The sequence below is a fragment of the Triticum aestivum genome, chromosome 5B, assembly GCF_018294505.1.
Source record: "Triticum aestivum cultivar Chinese Spring chromosome 5B, IWGSC CS RefSeq v2.1, whole genome shotgun sequence".
Lineage (NCBI taxonomy): Eukaryota > Viridiplantae > Streptophyta > Magnoliopsida > Poales > Poaceae > Triticum > Triticum aestivum.
In genome coordinates this window covers 257470328-257486210 of record NC_057807.1, presented here as the reverse complement: position 1 = coordinate 257486210, position 15883 = coordinate 257470328, and the positions used below count along the sequence as shown (strand labels likewise).

Sequence of the window (15883 nt, the reverse complement as noted above, 5' to 3'; positions counted from 1 at the left end):
TCAATGTGAATATCTTCACAGACCACCATTGTCTTCAATGTCTTCACACATTTTTAGGGGTCATCTCCGGTACGTAAATTGAATCAATATGGGACTACTACATGTGTTATCCTACAATTCTCACAAACACATTAGTCCCTCAACCAAGTTTGTCATCAATACTCCAAAACCAACTAGGGGTGGCACTAGATGCACTTACAGTCTCCTTCTGCAAGAATTTGACACTCAAATGTTAAACCATATCGAGATAGACCAATCATTGGTGAACGTCTCGTTCGTGGAAGAAGGAAGAATGGCCTCAGAGACACGAGTCTGTATCCCTTACAGTACGACGGTGACTTCAAAAAAAAACCACAAGTACCTTTGGGGATACTGAACCCTCATTAATTGGTCTTGAGGAGTCATTCTTGAAACCGGAGGTAAAAATAAAGAGAATTTGATTTGCTTGATTGTGCTAATGCCTTGCACCCCAGTAAACTCCCTAGGATGAAACCCTCCACGGAGGGAAAAGATAGTTTGAACAAAAACATATCTAAAGAACAAAGCTTGGGCAAAAAGCCAAAACACTGCTAGTAACTTCATTGGATTTATTTAAAAGCTTTAGATTTCTATTTCTTTAGTCTTGTTTTGATTTTCTGTTAAGTTTGGAGGTTTACCACGCGGTACAGACGCTGGTACGACTGCCTGTGGTCGTACCGGACGCCGTCTCTGGCTCTGGACTCGTGTGCGTGAGGCGAAAGTGGGTACGACCCATGGTATGAGTTCCCACGCTCGTACCTTTGGTCATCCTTTGTTCTATTCCGAAAGCTCAAGTGTTTACTTTGTTTGAAAAAAAGGTTCACCGCAGGTTCGACAAGGCAGTACCGGCGCTAGTACGAGCGCACTTGCTCGGATCGAAGGTCATCGTGGGCTCTATTCCCTTTTAACTTTGGGCGAAAAGACTGGTACGAGAGCTGGTACGAGCGCGCACTTGTCCCAGATGTCGTCGGTCATGATACAACTCCGATTCACTTCAGAATATTCCTGATTTGTTCGGTTTATTTCCAGTTCTTTTTAATCTTATCTTGAGATTACGTGCGAGCTTTGCCTCTTATATATTGATCCCTTGCCTCCTTTCTCTTCAAAGCTAACACAACCCACATAACATAAGTTTTTCCTGAGTTTCGAGTGCAAGAAGCAATGACACGTTAATGGGACGTGAGGCGGACCTCTTCCCAAGAAGAGGAGGATATAGAACTTGAAGGCCATGACTCACATAGCAACAAGAGGGAGAGGAAATGTCGCATCCGCGATTGGTCCTCTTTAGAGTAGGAACCATAAGAGGAGCCTTTCGAGGACCAAGAAGATGAAGAGGAAGAAGGGAACAAGAAGCCGGAGTCGAACCACATTAAGCCCGTCAAGGTCATCAACACTGGCAATCGTCTTAACTTCATCAAGATCAACCCAATCATCATGGGTAGATGTGGCTTTAGTGACTGCACTATTCATGATCATACGGAGGAGCCCAGCAGATTGAACCCAAAGCACGGAAGGAACCTACCATTGGATCACACATCACAGTAGGACCTCTGAGGAAGAAATTCCTCGCAGATCCTAATCCTACGCCAGTTCGGCATGGCGCCTATGAACCAGAGGTACATGCTAGTAGTTCAAAAGCTATAAATATTATCTTGGGTGAACAAATCAAGGAGATGAAGGCGTCATCCGTGGCAAAAACGCGGGCGGCGTTGACCACGAGCCTGAGAATCATTGTAAACCAAGATGAGACGCTTCACGTGTACAAGCTTCACATAACTTGGAGCTGACAAACAAGTTACTCCTTGACACGCTCACCAACATAACTCTGTTTACACCTGCAAAGAACTCCGGTACCAATAAAAAAAATTAAATGAATCCAACCGGCTTAGCATGTTAAGCATGGATGGATTTTAAGGCCCTTTGTGCCCCTTATTGTTTTTCTCTAGTTAATTTCTCCATTAAAGTTTCTATATCAGTTTAGTTTGAATAAAAGTTGGACTATCATGTTTATTTTGGTTGAGAAAAGATTTGCATATCCATTGAGCATCGGAGATGTTATGATGAGTATTTTACTATGATATTTTTGAAATCATAATAGACAAGCACGACGGGGAGTTCGTGAGGTCGTCAGCTGGCAGGTGGTGCGCCAGTCTCCGGCTGTCCGCACGGCCGCCGAACGGGATGGCTCGCCAACTAGGTGGAGCGGAGGCAGTATAGCCGTCAGTTTGTTTCGGAGCAATTAATTCGGGATAAATGGATTCCACGGGAGTATATGCATGAATATCGGAAAGTTGAAAAAAAAACGGCGCATGATTTTGATCGATTCTCTTGGCCGTGAGAAAAAAGATGAATCGACTGCCAAGGATCGGTCTGGCAAATGCTACACATAAGACGGCTGTTCGGGAGTGTTTCCTCAAAATTGGTGTCTTAATCATCTTATATGGCAGCTGCCCATCTACGTGGTGCAGTTATATTATGTCAGACCAAATGACATGATTCAAAGCTAGTGTCGCTCCAAAGCCACATCATATACTTCAAGGTGATACATGGGCCTAGGTACGATAATTTTTTGCACTCGCTTCACTAGTCCAAAGTTTATTTCAACATAGATATTCATAACATGTTGGGCACTCCAAATAATGATATAGCCAGACTCACATGGAAACACAATCCAAATAACATACATGAAAATTAAACATTTAAGCCTCCATATAGTTTTCAAAGCAAACACTCGTTGCTCAGCCACTTCAGTGTGGCTCTTATTCTACGTAGTAAACATGGAATTGTTCCCTAGGTACTTGTTATTTGTTCCCAAGTTATATGGATGGACGGTTGAAATCTCCGCATAGAGTGCAGTTACATCCAGCAGAACACAGTTGGATTTCCAACCACACTTAACAACACCGTCTTTGCAGTGACCCAACTTAGTGAACCCATCTTGGCATGCGAAGGTGCATTCCTTGCGGGTACATGCTTCCTCTATCGGACCAATGACAAATGACTTGCAACCATTCCACCCTGCTGCTGAAGTATCTGAAAATAAAGGCCAACAAGAACACACCATGTCATGACCATCCTTTTCTAGGACGAATCGCAATAGCAAGTAATTATTTCAATGGTTTGTACCTGACGGTAGCAAAAGGAAGGTGATGGTCAGGAGTAGCATAAGGTTTGCGCTCGTCTTGACCCAGCTGTTGTGTCCATATGAGATGATTTTGATAGCAGTCTTGGTGTTCTGAGGAGAAGAACATATGTGTTGGGCAAGCATTTTATAATGAACATACTCCCTCCGTCCGAAAATACTTGTCATCAAAATGAACAAAAAAGGATGTATCTAGAACTAAAATACATCTAGATACATCCCCTTTTATTCGTTTTGATGACAAGTATTTTCGGACGGAGGGAGTATGTGTTTGTTTCCAGGGACTTTTTTGTGTAGGGACTAGAAAAAGTCCCTCTCAGAGACTTTTTTACCAAACGGGAGTGTTAAACGTATTAGGGTTTGGAACAATGCTCGATACCCTTGATGGGTACGGCTGTCATATATTTATAAGAGGGAACCGTACAAATACAAGTTGTGTTACAACACGTATATCTAATATATACTTAGTCTAACACCCTCCCTCAATCTTAACTATGTCCTGAAATACTCAGAAGGTTAAGATTGCGTCGACATCCTTCAAAAGAAGGCAAGGGCAAAGGTTTAGTGAAGATATCAGCAAGCTGATCCTTAGAAGAAACAAACTTGATCTGAAGAAGCTTCTTTGCAACACGTTCCCTGACAAAATGATAGTCAACTTCGATGTGCTTCGTTCGGCATGAAACACCGGATTAGATGAAAGATATGTGGCACCGATGTTGTCACACCAAAGGACAGGCGACTGAGTGGGAGAGACCTTCAACTCTCGAAGTAATGACTGCACCCATATGATCTCAGCTGTGGCATTAGCAACTGCTTTGTACTCAGCTTCAGTACTACTCCGGGACACTGTAGCTTGCTTGCGAGCTTGACAGGCGATCAAGTTAGGTCCAAAGAACACAGCATGTCCCCCCGTGGATCGCCGATCATCAGGACAACCAGCCCAATCGGCATCAGAAAAGGCTGAGATCAGTCCAGAAGATGCAGGCCGAAGATAGAGACCATATGAACCGGTGTGACGAACATAGCGCAGGATGCGTTTAACAGCGGACCAGTGAGGTCCACGAGGCGCATGAAGGTACTGGCACACACGGTTGACCGCAAAAGAGATGTCTGCTCGAGTAACGAGCAAGTACTGCAGTCCACCAACAATACCGCGATACTCCGTAGCATCCTCAGGAGAGAGCAAGTCACCATCAAGAGCTGTCAGCTTATCTGTGGCAGACATAGGAGTCGTGGCAATCTTGCACTGCAACATACCAGCACGAGTAGAAGATCCTGAGAGTACTTCCTCTGAGAAAGGGCCAGACCACCATCAGAATGAAGCACCTCCAAACCCATGAAATAATGAAGTCTCCCAAGATCCTTAACAGCAAACTCAGCACTAAGAGAGGACACAAGCCGGTCCGTAGCAACAGCAGATGAACTGACAAGAATGATATCATCAACGTAGACCAGAATGTACATAGTCACCTCAGGCCGCTGAAGAATAAACAGAGATGTATCCGCTGTAGAAGGCACAAAACCATGCGCACGAAGAGCAGCTCCAAGACGTGCATGCCACGCACGAGGGGCATGCTTCAACCCATAGAGAGCCTTGACAAGACGACACAAATGATGTGGCTGATCAGGATCAACAAACCCTGGCGGCTGACGCATATAGACCTCTTCCTCCAGAACTCCATGGAGAAAAGCATTCTGAACGTCAAGCTGTCGAAGCGACCATCCTCGAGTAACAGCCAAGGAAAGAAGAACACGCATAGTAGTGGGTTTAATAACAGGACTGAACGTGTCTTCGTAATCAATGACATACCGTTGTTTGAATCCCTTTGCAACCAGGCGTGCCTTATACCTCTCAATGGAGCCATCAGCATGTTTCTTCACCTTAAATACCCATTTAGAATCAATGATATTGACACCAGATGGAGGTGAAACCAGACGCCAAGTGTTGTTCTGCTGAAGAGCATGGATCTCCTGCTCCATAGCAGCACGCCAATGTGGAATGCGAAGTGCTGCCTGAAAGTGTCGTGGTTCAGTCGTAGGATCTGCCTCAGCATGCGCCACGCATGCTGCAAGCCATGCGACAGTCCCGTCAGTATGCTTCTTCGGTTGGAAGATGCCACTCTTGCTGCGAGTATGAGGGCGCAGGATGACAGGCGGAGGTAGCGATGGAGCTGTCACCACAGGAGAGGACGCGCCTGCAGGTGAGTCAACAAGTGCGTCTGGCGGCACAGTCAAGCGCAGCACCTGACCTGAAGTTGTCGACGAAGAATGGCCAGGCGTGGGTGGCGACGAGGAACCAGGCGACACAAGTGCACCGGGCGACACGAGCTCACCGGGCGACACGGGCGCTTCAGCGAGCCCACGTGCATGGGACATGCAAGCATCCTTGATCGGTGAGGCCACCGGCCCAGGGGACCGAGCCGCGGGGTCAGCTGACCCAGGCGACTGCGGGGCCGCAAGCCCAGGCGTCGAGGCCACCGGGGAAGCTAGCCCAGGTGACGCGGGCATGCCAGCGGATCCACGTGCATGGGGCATGCACGTGTGATCAACGTCGGCGGAGGCCGTCGTATCAGCGGGTGCAGCCGGTGTAGCAACAGCTGGCATAGGTGGCGCACCATCATCATCAAGCAGCTCCAGTCGGGCACCTCGTCCAGCACCTGCACCGTGTTTAGGCAACAACAGAGGAGAGTATGCAGCATCTACAAACTGATCAGGCAATACTGGAAACGGGTGCAACTCGATGACAGGAGTGTCAGTGGGCAATGTGAGCGTGGAAAAGGGGAAGACAGTCTCATCAAACAGAACATCACGGGAAATGTAAACACGGTTTGATGGAACATGGAGACACTTGTAACCTTTGCGGAGAGGACTGTATCCGAGGAACACGCATTTTTTCGACCGGTACTCAAGTTTATGCTTATTGTACGGGCGAAGATGTGGCCAACACGCACAACCGAACACTTTGAGAAAGGAGTAATCTGGAGTTTCCTGAAGCAACACTTCTAGAGGGGAATTCATGTGAAGAAGTCGTGTGGGAATCCTGTTTATCAAAAAACAAGCAGTAACAAAGGCATCGCTCCAGAACCGAAATGGGACAGAGGCATGTGCAAGAAGTGTTAGCCCAGTTTCAACTATATGACAGTGCTTACGCTCAGCTGCACCGTTCTGCTGATGTGTGTGAGGACAAGACACATGATGTGAGATACCAAGCTTCTGAAAGAAGGTGTTAAGATTACGGTATTCACCTCCCCAGTCAGACTGAACATGAATAATTTTGTGCTTGAGTAACCGTTCAACATGTGCTTGAAATTGCATGAAAACATGAAACACATCAGATTTGCGCTTAATAAGATAAAGCCAAGTAAAGCGACTGAAAGCATCTACGAAACTGACATAATAGTTGTGCCCACTAACAGAGGTTTGGGCATAGCCCCACACATCGGAAAACACAAGTTCAAGAGGAGCCTTGACAGCACGATTTGATACAGAAAAGGGCAACTGATGACTCTTGCCTTGTTGACAGGCATCACAAACTAGAAACTCCTTATTACTGGACTCAACGGGAAGACGATGACGATGAAGCACATGTCGCACAATGGGAGTGGCAGGGTGGCCAAGGCGAGAATGCCACTGCAACGACGACACCCGCACACCACTAAACACCTAAGATACTCGTGGCACATCAGGCACGCGTGGCACATCAAGCGCATATAAGCCGTCACGAGCTCGACCACTAAGAAGAACGTCCCTCGTGTCCCGATCCTTAACAAAAAAATGGAAAGGGTGAAACTCAACAAACACATTGTTGTCAAGAGTTAATTTAGGAACCAAGAGTAAACTACGTGTGACTGAAGGAACACGAAGGACATCAAGGAGACGCAAGGTTTTAGTGGTATGAGAAAGAAGAGATGCCTGACCAATATGTGAGATGGGCATACCTGATCCATTGGCAGTGCGAACCTGATCATGGCCGGTGTAGGGCTGTCGAGTGGCCAACTTGTCAAGCTGGCTCGTCAAGTGGTCTGTGGCGCCTGTGTCCATGTACCAGGCAGGATCAACAGAATATGAAGGAGTGAACCCGGGCTCCTGTGTGGCAAGAGCAGCTTGCTTCTCGTTGCCCTTCCCATTGTTCCCGATGCCAAGGAAATCACGTTTAAACCGACGATGACACCGAGACGCCAAGTGCCCCTAAATACCGCAAAGCTGACACTCGACACCACCACCACACGCCTCGCAGTGAAGTCGCTTGCGACCAGCCGTTGGAGGAGCGGGAGGACGAGGCTGGTTGCCCGAGGGCGGCGGTGGCTTCTGCTTGGCACCACGGGCACCTCCGCGAAGAGCAGCATTCGCAGAAGGGCCCTCCGTGTAGACTCCGACAGAGCGACGAGCAGCGAGCCGCTGTTCCGTGTTAAGGAGGCGGGCGTAGAGGTCACGGGGTGGCATCGGCGTGTCACGCCCGTTGACATTTTGAACCAGAGAGTCATAATCCTCGTCCAGTCCATTAAGAATGAATGAAGTAAACTCCTCATCACGGAGCGGCTTCCCAATGAAGGACAGTGTATCGGCCAAGCTTTTGACTTTGTTGAAGAAAGCGGTGACAGAGAGATCATTCTTCTTGACCACACCCAGCTGATTGCGTATAGCAGACGAACGTGCGAGCGACTGTGAGGAAAAGCTGGAGTCAAGCGTGGTCCATGCATCCCTCGACGTGGCGGCAAAGACAACCATGCCAGCCACGGATGGAGTGAGCGACGACTGGATAGCACCCAGGATGGCTTGATCTTGAGCAGTCCATCGACGATGAGCAGGGTTGGGGACCATGACAGAGCCACCATGAGACGAGGGCACCGGAACCATAGCCGGAGGGCACGGCAGGGAGCCATCAACATATCCTTCAAGGTAGTGGCTCCGCATCAGCGGCAACACTTGAGCGCGCCACAGGAGATAGTTATCAGCAGAAAGCTTCACCGTCACCAGATGGGCGAAGTGAAACGGCCCTGGTTCGGCCATCGGTGCGGAGAGCGGCAGATCAGGCGGCGGACCAGGCGTCAGAACAGCACTATACGGGACTAGTGCCTCGGCCGATGGTTGTTGATGATGGCCATAAGCCGCCGAGGAGCGCGCACCATACGGGAGCGCAGGAGGAGCGGCATACGGCTGGGCAGCAGCGTAGGACGCCGGGGCTGGAGTAGAATACGGCGCATACGTTGCAGCCGATGGCGCGAGGTAGGGCGCCGGGTACGGGCCGCCGTACGGCGCCTGGATGGGAACGCCATAGGGCCCCGAGGCCAGGGGCGCATCGTGGTACGAGGCCGACCTGGCCGCATCGCCGTACGGGGCCGAGGCTGGAAGACCACCGTAGGCCGCCTGCCCATTGGCGCCGCAGGAGGCCGGTGGTGGAGGCGCGCCCCACGACTGGATCGGGATGGCCGCGATCGGAGGCGCATCAGGCGACCGAGGCGGCGGCAACATGGCGGGCGATCGATGCGGCGCGGGAGGATGTGATCCCGATGCAGTAGATCGGGCCCAGGCAAGTGGAGGCGACGCCAGGAACGGCGACTCCATCGCCAGAGTGGAGAGAGGCGGCGCGGCGGCGGGGGCCGGCGCGACGGCAGCAGAGGAGGCGGAAGCGTGACGCGGATCGAACGTGTCGTCTGATACCATGTTAAACGTATTAGGGTTTGGAACAATGCTCGATACCCTTGATGGGTACGGCTGTCATATATTTGTAAGAGGGAACCGTACAAATACAAGTTGTGTTACAACACGTATATCTAATATATACTTAGTCTAACAGGGAGGGACTTTTTAGGGACTAAACTAGGTATTTGGGACTAAATGAAGAAGACTCTCAAGGAGAGTCTTTTTTGGGACTTTTTGGGACTTTTCCAACAATGCCCCTTCATGCATCCATTGGCCCGCCACCCCATGGTGTTGTTTGATTGTTATGTTTTATATACTAGGGGCAGCATGGTCATTTAATAACCTCTAGGAAGGGACTAGGGACTTTTTAGTCTCTGGAAACAAACAGGAAGGGACTTTTTAGGGACTAGGGACTTTTTAGTTGGGACTAGAAAAAGTCCTAGGACTTATGAACCAAACAGGGCCTATCTCTATAGTGCATAGTATCATAAATTAGTACTCCCTCCGTCTAGGTGAGTAAGTCATCTTAGGTTGTGTACCGTGACCAAGGAGGGAAAAACGAGGGACCTTAATGATTATTTTCTAATTAATAGCATTGCATGCAATGAACTAACCACTGCATGTCGTGTTTGGTAGTCTCAAGTCATTAAAAGCATGCACACCTCTCATCTCTTATTGGTTGATATGTCAAGAAACAAGAAACGAGGTAGAAGTTAATGCACCGCGCCTAAATGTTTTGGGATTATTTGGTTTTCATAAGATGACTTACACACCTAGACGGAGGAAGTATCATAGGTGGTCTCATTTATTGCCATGCATGACACATAGTAGCATCACATTTATTATGTTACGGTATCTACCTATGTTACTATAACCATCTCTCTCTTCTTTAATTGTCTGCCACATAAGCATGTTTGCGAGTCCCAAGTGCATGATACTACTTATGTTACCCCCACTATGGCAGCCTAATAGCTGGGTTAATGGGGCTACTGGGTTGGGAAATGTGGTGAGTTGTTAGATTTAATTCTTGTTTCATGGGAATCTGATAAGACAAATCACAGAGCCAGGAGAGTACGATTCTCAATGGTAGCTTAGACTATTAGTCTGTCAGAATCGTCTTCGATTACGGGAGAGTACGAGGCTGAGATGTTGGTCAGGTAGGAGTATGCGGATCAGGAAGTGCATGGTTGTTGAGACCTTCAAAATGCATCTGCTGCAAGTAAAATGGTTCTTTGAGCATTTGGCGCACTTGCTATCCCCAGTACTCATACTTTGGTGGAGATTGACATGATTACTGGAAAACACAGGGATAACAACATATCTGATTGCAGTCGCATCAGTCATCTGTGCGGCCAGAGGACCTGTGGGATGTGTGTAGGAACTCGTTGGCTCATCAGCCTGGGCATGACACTACACCCACTGCTCGTGGGGTCGTGAGGAACTACTCAGCATCTGGGGCGACCTTCCTACGCCAAGTTTTTGTAATGAGGCCTGAGCGATGATGATTTTATTTTTGTTACGCCGCCAGAGAACCTGGGAGCAGCTCCGCTGGTAAGGACACTGGAGGGCGTGCTAATGCTGAGGGTTTGTAACTATCAAATGTATTGTTCAGTAGTACATTGTTGGTTTCCATTGATGTCTGGAGGGACTCCTTCAGCTACTGTTTGTATGTGTTAACTGGGGTACATTTCAGAAATTTTGTTTTTCATGGATTTTGGTGATGTAGGTGCGACTGTAGCAGATAGAAGTACAGAGCTTCAGCATGGAGGGAACATGGGCGAGTGCCGACTGGGAAATATGGGGGTGGTTTGTTTGCTGTGATTCAGTTATTCTGAAGTGGTTCTCATAAACTCTAGATAGGTCATAACTCTGCAAATGTCAGTGGCGAACATGTTGGGCAACGCCGCTATACCCAAGGTTCGAGAGGTAATTGCAAACATTTTGTCTTCTGTGATGTTTGTAGTAAATGATAATTACGTTTTGATATTACTGTTGCCCATCAGGTGTGTCTGCCCGGATGTCCAGGGATCTTACTTTGCAAGTAGGTACCGTGAGGACAGAGCTGAAGCCAGGGATAGGCGACGTATTCCCGTGGAGTGGGATTGAAGCACGATGTGCCACTCACCCGAGACGTGCTGACTTTCTATGATAACATGCTTACATGTACAGCGACAGACCTTAGCAAGTGAGTGATGCAAAAACATAGGTCTAAGCGGCTGGTGATTTACCAAAGAAGATGTGCTAACTTATGTTGCCGTATAAAAAAAAAGCAGGAAGTGGTTTAAGCACATGATCCCAATGCTGGAGGCGTGTGTTTGATATCAGATTTGTGGTGCAGAAGATTAATTTTTATTTTTTGCACTATTTTTTTTTTGGAAAAGGACTGTTTGTGATAAACTGATAACGCAGCATGTGTAGGAGGAGCTGATGTACGGATCGGATGTGCTTGACTATGAGTTCATGAGATCTATGATGGATGAATTGTTGGGATACAGACTAGAATGGACACAAAAGGTAATAAATATGAAATGTTGTTATCCATTGGATTTTATGCAACAGCTTGTATGTCATGAGATTTGATTCGAATGTCATGTTTTGTAGCTCATGCTCCCTGTGCCAACGATGGTGGGCTATTCAGTATATGTTGTGGATATTGAGGAACACATGATGCCGGTGATGGACCTGTGCGAGACAACGGTGGATGATGACGAGATGTGTATCAACTATCAAGCATGAGGTCAATGCAGAGTTGGTGTTGAACGGCCTCCAGAAGTGCATTCATGCAAACATCGCAGGGTGGTATGTTCGAGCTACAGGGTGGAAGATAACCTACAATCTCCGGGAGTACAACGGGATGTACCTCGGAAGTCAGATTGCCTATCATGACGCTGTTCTGAAGACAAGCGACATGATGTGGTTTGTAGTGTCTCATTTTGGTTTGGGTTGTGGATGTGATATCCTACGACGATGGAGAAGCACTGTATTTTGCTACATGGTTTAGCTCCTATTCCTTTCGGTTGTGTGGAAGTGCTTGTAAGCAGAATGTGTTCGTAAAGTCTACATAATATGCTACGTGGTGAACATGCCGTGCTGGTGTTTGTTTAGTTGCGACCATGCTGGGTGAGAGTGTTAGCTTCCACCCAACTGCGTGTGTGTGGAAGCGCCTGTAAATCCCAATGTAGTTGATGCCGTGTAAATATAAAACCGTAAGAACTTGCCAGGTCCTTAATGTTACTCTTGGTTGATTCAGAGAGAATTTTTTGTGCGGTGCAGAGTTCCAGTTCGTTGGCATGATAAATCAAGTGGTCGTTCGCTGGCAAGTTTAGCACATAGTAGTAATTAGCAGTTCGGTGCCTACGCACTAGACGATATGACAGGCATTAGGGCCAGTTCTTTTCGTGCAGGATTCTGCAGAATCAAGATTCTGGAAAATTCTCCGAGAATCTACTTCCCCCAGAATCTGCCGTTGAGTTCTTTTCTCAGATTCCAGTTTGAGATTCTGGAAAGAGTTGTGTGCTGAAATGTCTGTACTACCCTTTGAAAGAGTTGTGTGCTGGAAACGAATAGGCAGCAGCATTCATCCATCTAATAATATTGACAGTACCAATATCTAGCAATAGCACCGATAGACAGTAGCATTGACGGTAACAAAAAAATAAATCTAGCACCATCCATCCATCTAACAAATTAAAACAATCAATCTATCCATCCATCTATCAAATTGAGACATCGATTCGTCCATCTATGCAACAAAATTTATCCATCTATCACATTTAGCTAAAAAAAGGAACAGAGAGTTCAGAGAGAGAGGACGGCTCACCGTGGCTGCACAACCGGCAGCTGTTGCCTCTAGGTGGAGTGGTGGCCGTCCAGCTGGAGCTTCGGGAGGGAGGGGGAGGCGCCGTCCGCAGCTGGTGCAGAGGGGCGCAGCGCGGCTTCTGGAGGGAGGGGAGGCGCTGCAGCTGCGGGAGGGAAGGGGAGGCGCTGGAGCTTCGGGAGGAAGTAGGGCTGATGCGGGAGTCGGGATCGGCGGCGGCGACGGCCTAGCCAGCGGCGGCGAGGTCCGGGATGGCGAGGCAGGGCCAGCGGCGGCGCTGGAACTCTAGCGCTCAGGTCCAGGCGCTCATTTCCTTCTGTACAGGTCGTGCGGGCTCGGTGGTATTCTTGCGGTAATAACCTGCTGCAACAGGGGCATGATGTTAACTCCAAACGTTTTCTTTCGAGGGACCAGCCAAAATCCTAAGATTGTGGGAAAATTCAACCATTTTGAAGATTTTGGATTGCACTAGGATTCTGAAGAATCCTCTGAAGATTTTGGAGAGGCAATCGAGTTCTTTTTTGGCTAAAGACTTTTCAGACCGAGATTCTCCATAATCTGCTCAAAAAAACTGGGCCCGCTCTGCCATGCAACGTTAGGAGCGACATGGCGATGGCGAGCAGAGTGACCATTAGATTCACTCCCACTAGCGGCAACACAATCGGGTGGGTGCTTGTCGAGCAGCGGAGTGGAGAATCGTTCGAACGGCGAGACTGCTGAGTCTGTGGCTATGGGTGTACATGCGTTGGTTGCTGCTCTGACTGGCTGCCGTCGACGAAGCGGCCCCGGCGAGATCTCAGGTGAAGAGATGCAGCTGGGTGCCCAGCTAAAACCTGATGCACTATGTACGATCGGGAGTCCGTGCGAACGACTCAGCTCTGGCATGTAGTTGTCCGTCGATAAGGTTCTAGAAACTCTAAGAAGAATAGTGTTTGCTTGCGCGGGGGACTTACGTCTTTCCTGGCGCATTTGAAGAAAAGAACTCCAGCGTTGCACGAACCCATGTCTACCACTCCTCTCGCAACCCACCCACCCCCGCCACCACCCGCCGCCGCCGCCGCCACCGTAACTAGCGCCGCCGCCGCTGCTCAGCCGTTTGGGGCGCCACTTACCCTCCCCCATGTCGTACCTAACGCTACTGCATGATGCTGCTAACACGACACTACGATTAGAGACCCTTTGACGAAAACTGTGTGCGATGCAATAATCGCAAACGTTGGTGTGAAAAACCGTCAAAAAAGGCGCAAAACGTTTGCGATGACAGATGCATCAAACACGGTTCAGATTTTAGTTGCATGTGCGATGCAGGGCATACGGTTCAGTTCAATTAATTGTTTGTGATGATGAAGAACAAAAGAAACGGGCAGGCAGATGAAGGTGTGTGCGATATACAGTATACGGTTCACTCGGATGAACTGTTTGTGATTAGGCAACACAAAAGAAACGGTCAGCCAGATCAAGGTGTGTGCGATATACGGCATGCGGTTCACTCGGATGAACTGTTTGCGTTGAGACAAGAGAACAGAAACAGTTCAATATAACAAGATGTGTGTGATACGCGGCAAACATGTCTGTAATCAGAAATGTGTGAGAAGACCGATAATAACACAGACGATTGCTGGTAATAAGACGTGTGTGTTGTGTGATGGGATTGCATACAAAACAACAACATATAGACACACACACACACACACACTTATAAGGACATGGTTACATAACCAAATTAAACATCCACTTACATAGGTGGCTACTACAACCATGGCATTTGCGCACACCACTGCATAATTACATAGGTGGCTACTACACGCATGACATTTTCACACACCAAAGTAAACTATATATTACATGCATGATTAATTAGGATATTGTGACGCATATTGTGACGCTTGCTCTGGTTGTGGCTTGATCCGGCCTCGTCGATCTCCGTAACAAGGCACTTTCTCATGACAACGATCCGCCTGTGCATCTCGTAGCATGTGTACATGCTCTTGGCCGCGAACCTGAGGTGAGGTTCATCAGTTGCCGCATCCAGGCCCCGTGCCAGGATACGGGACGTGTTCTGTTGGCATCCTGCTTCATCTTTTCGTAGTATGGGTCGATGATGGCCGAGGCAAGTTCAACCAGGGAGTCCTTCTTCATGCTGCCCCAGACCCTGTAGTGCTCACGGATTTCGACAAGGTTCTGGCAGGCCAAGCCCGTAACCCTGAGCGCTTTTACATCGTCGGTGGTTTCCACCGTGACGAACTTGTAGTCGGTGTTGTTGACAAACCTAGTGAAACGGACGCAAGGCTCTGTGGCCATGCAGTAGTGGTAGATGAGGACATGATGGTGCACGCACAACTGGGCGACGGCAACCTTCTGATCTATGTCGGGACGATGGGCGGTGTACTGGAGGTCGATGCCGACCACCTTGTACTTGTCTCGAGCAAGCAACTGCTCAACGGTGTTGATGTAGTCATCCACCACGGCCGGGTCGATGTTGTACACCACGGAGAGATCCGTCTCCCTCGCGTGGGTCTCCACTTTATACTCGCTGAACTCCATTAGAGCGCCGCTAGACATTCCCTCTCTATGTGTCGTCGTGGGTGTGCTTGTTGTGTTGTGGGGCGCGATCGAAAGGTTGAAGAGACTAAGGTTATAATGGTAATGGGAATTAAAGGGGAAGCCGGACGGCCTGGAATATCGGCAGGCCCTGATGGCAGTTCTAATTTGCAGCGTAACTCCATCGTGTCGCACGTAACTGCATCGCATGGCAACGCGCGCTGCGCAACCGCATGCATATGGGGCCCCCGACGTGATCGTGCGCACGCCCAACCGCTGGCAGAGCGCGCGCGAAGGAACGCCAGCAAAGCGCTCCGCAGTCGCCTCAACGACGAGCAACCATATATATGCATATAGCAGTTGAACACGCAAGGAAAAGTTGTCCACAAGTCGAGCGCGCCGACGAACACGAGCAGAGCGCGCTGCGGCGCCTAACGGCAAGTAGAGCTTGCCGAGGGATGCAAGCAGAGACCGACACAGTGATACGTGGCCAATAAAACGAACTGTGCGAGCGATGTCGGAGACATCAAGCACGAATCAGATTAGAGTTGCGTGTGCGATACATGGCATACAGTTGATCCATCCGAGTTGTTTGTGATGAAATAAGCCGTGTGTGTTGCGGGAAAACGCTTGCCGGTATATAACCTTAAATTTAACCAACAAAATGTTAATGCATGTTACAGAAATTGTATAATTGGAAACTATGTTCAAATACGAATCCA

General features: G+C 48.6%; 1 protein-coding gene across 1 annotated transcript; it reads right to left on the bottom strand.

The window, feature by feature from the left end:
* Nucleotides 1–2695: 2695 nt before the first annotated feature.
* Nucleotides 2696–15182, bottom strand: LOC123114733 (pectinesterase inhibitor 10). The gene is made up of 4 exons (XM_044536161.1): nt 15084–15182; nt 12624–12905; nt 3145–3253; nt 2696–3051 (listed from the first exon to the last, which is right to left on the bottom strand). The coding sequence occupies exons 1-4, from the start codon at nt 15180–15182 to the stop codon at nt 2783–2785; spliced, it is 759 nt and encodes a 252-aa protein (XP_044392096.1). The 3' UTR covers nt 2696–2782.
* Nucleotides 15183–15883: the final 701 nt, after the last annotated feature.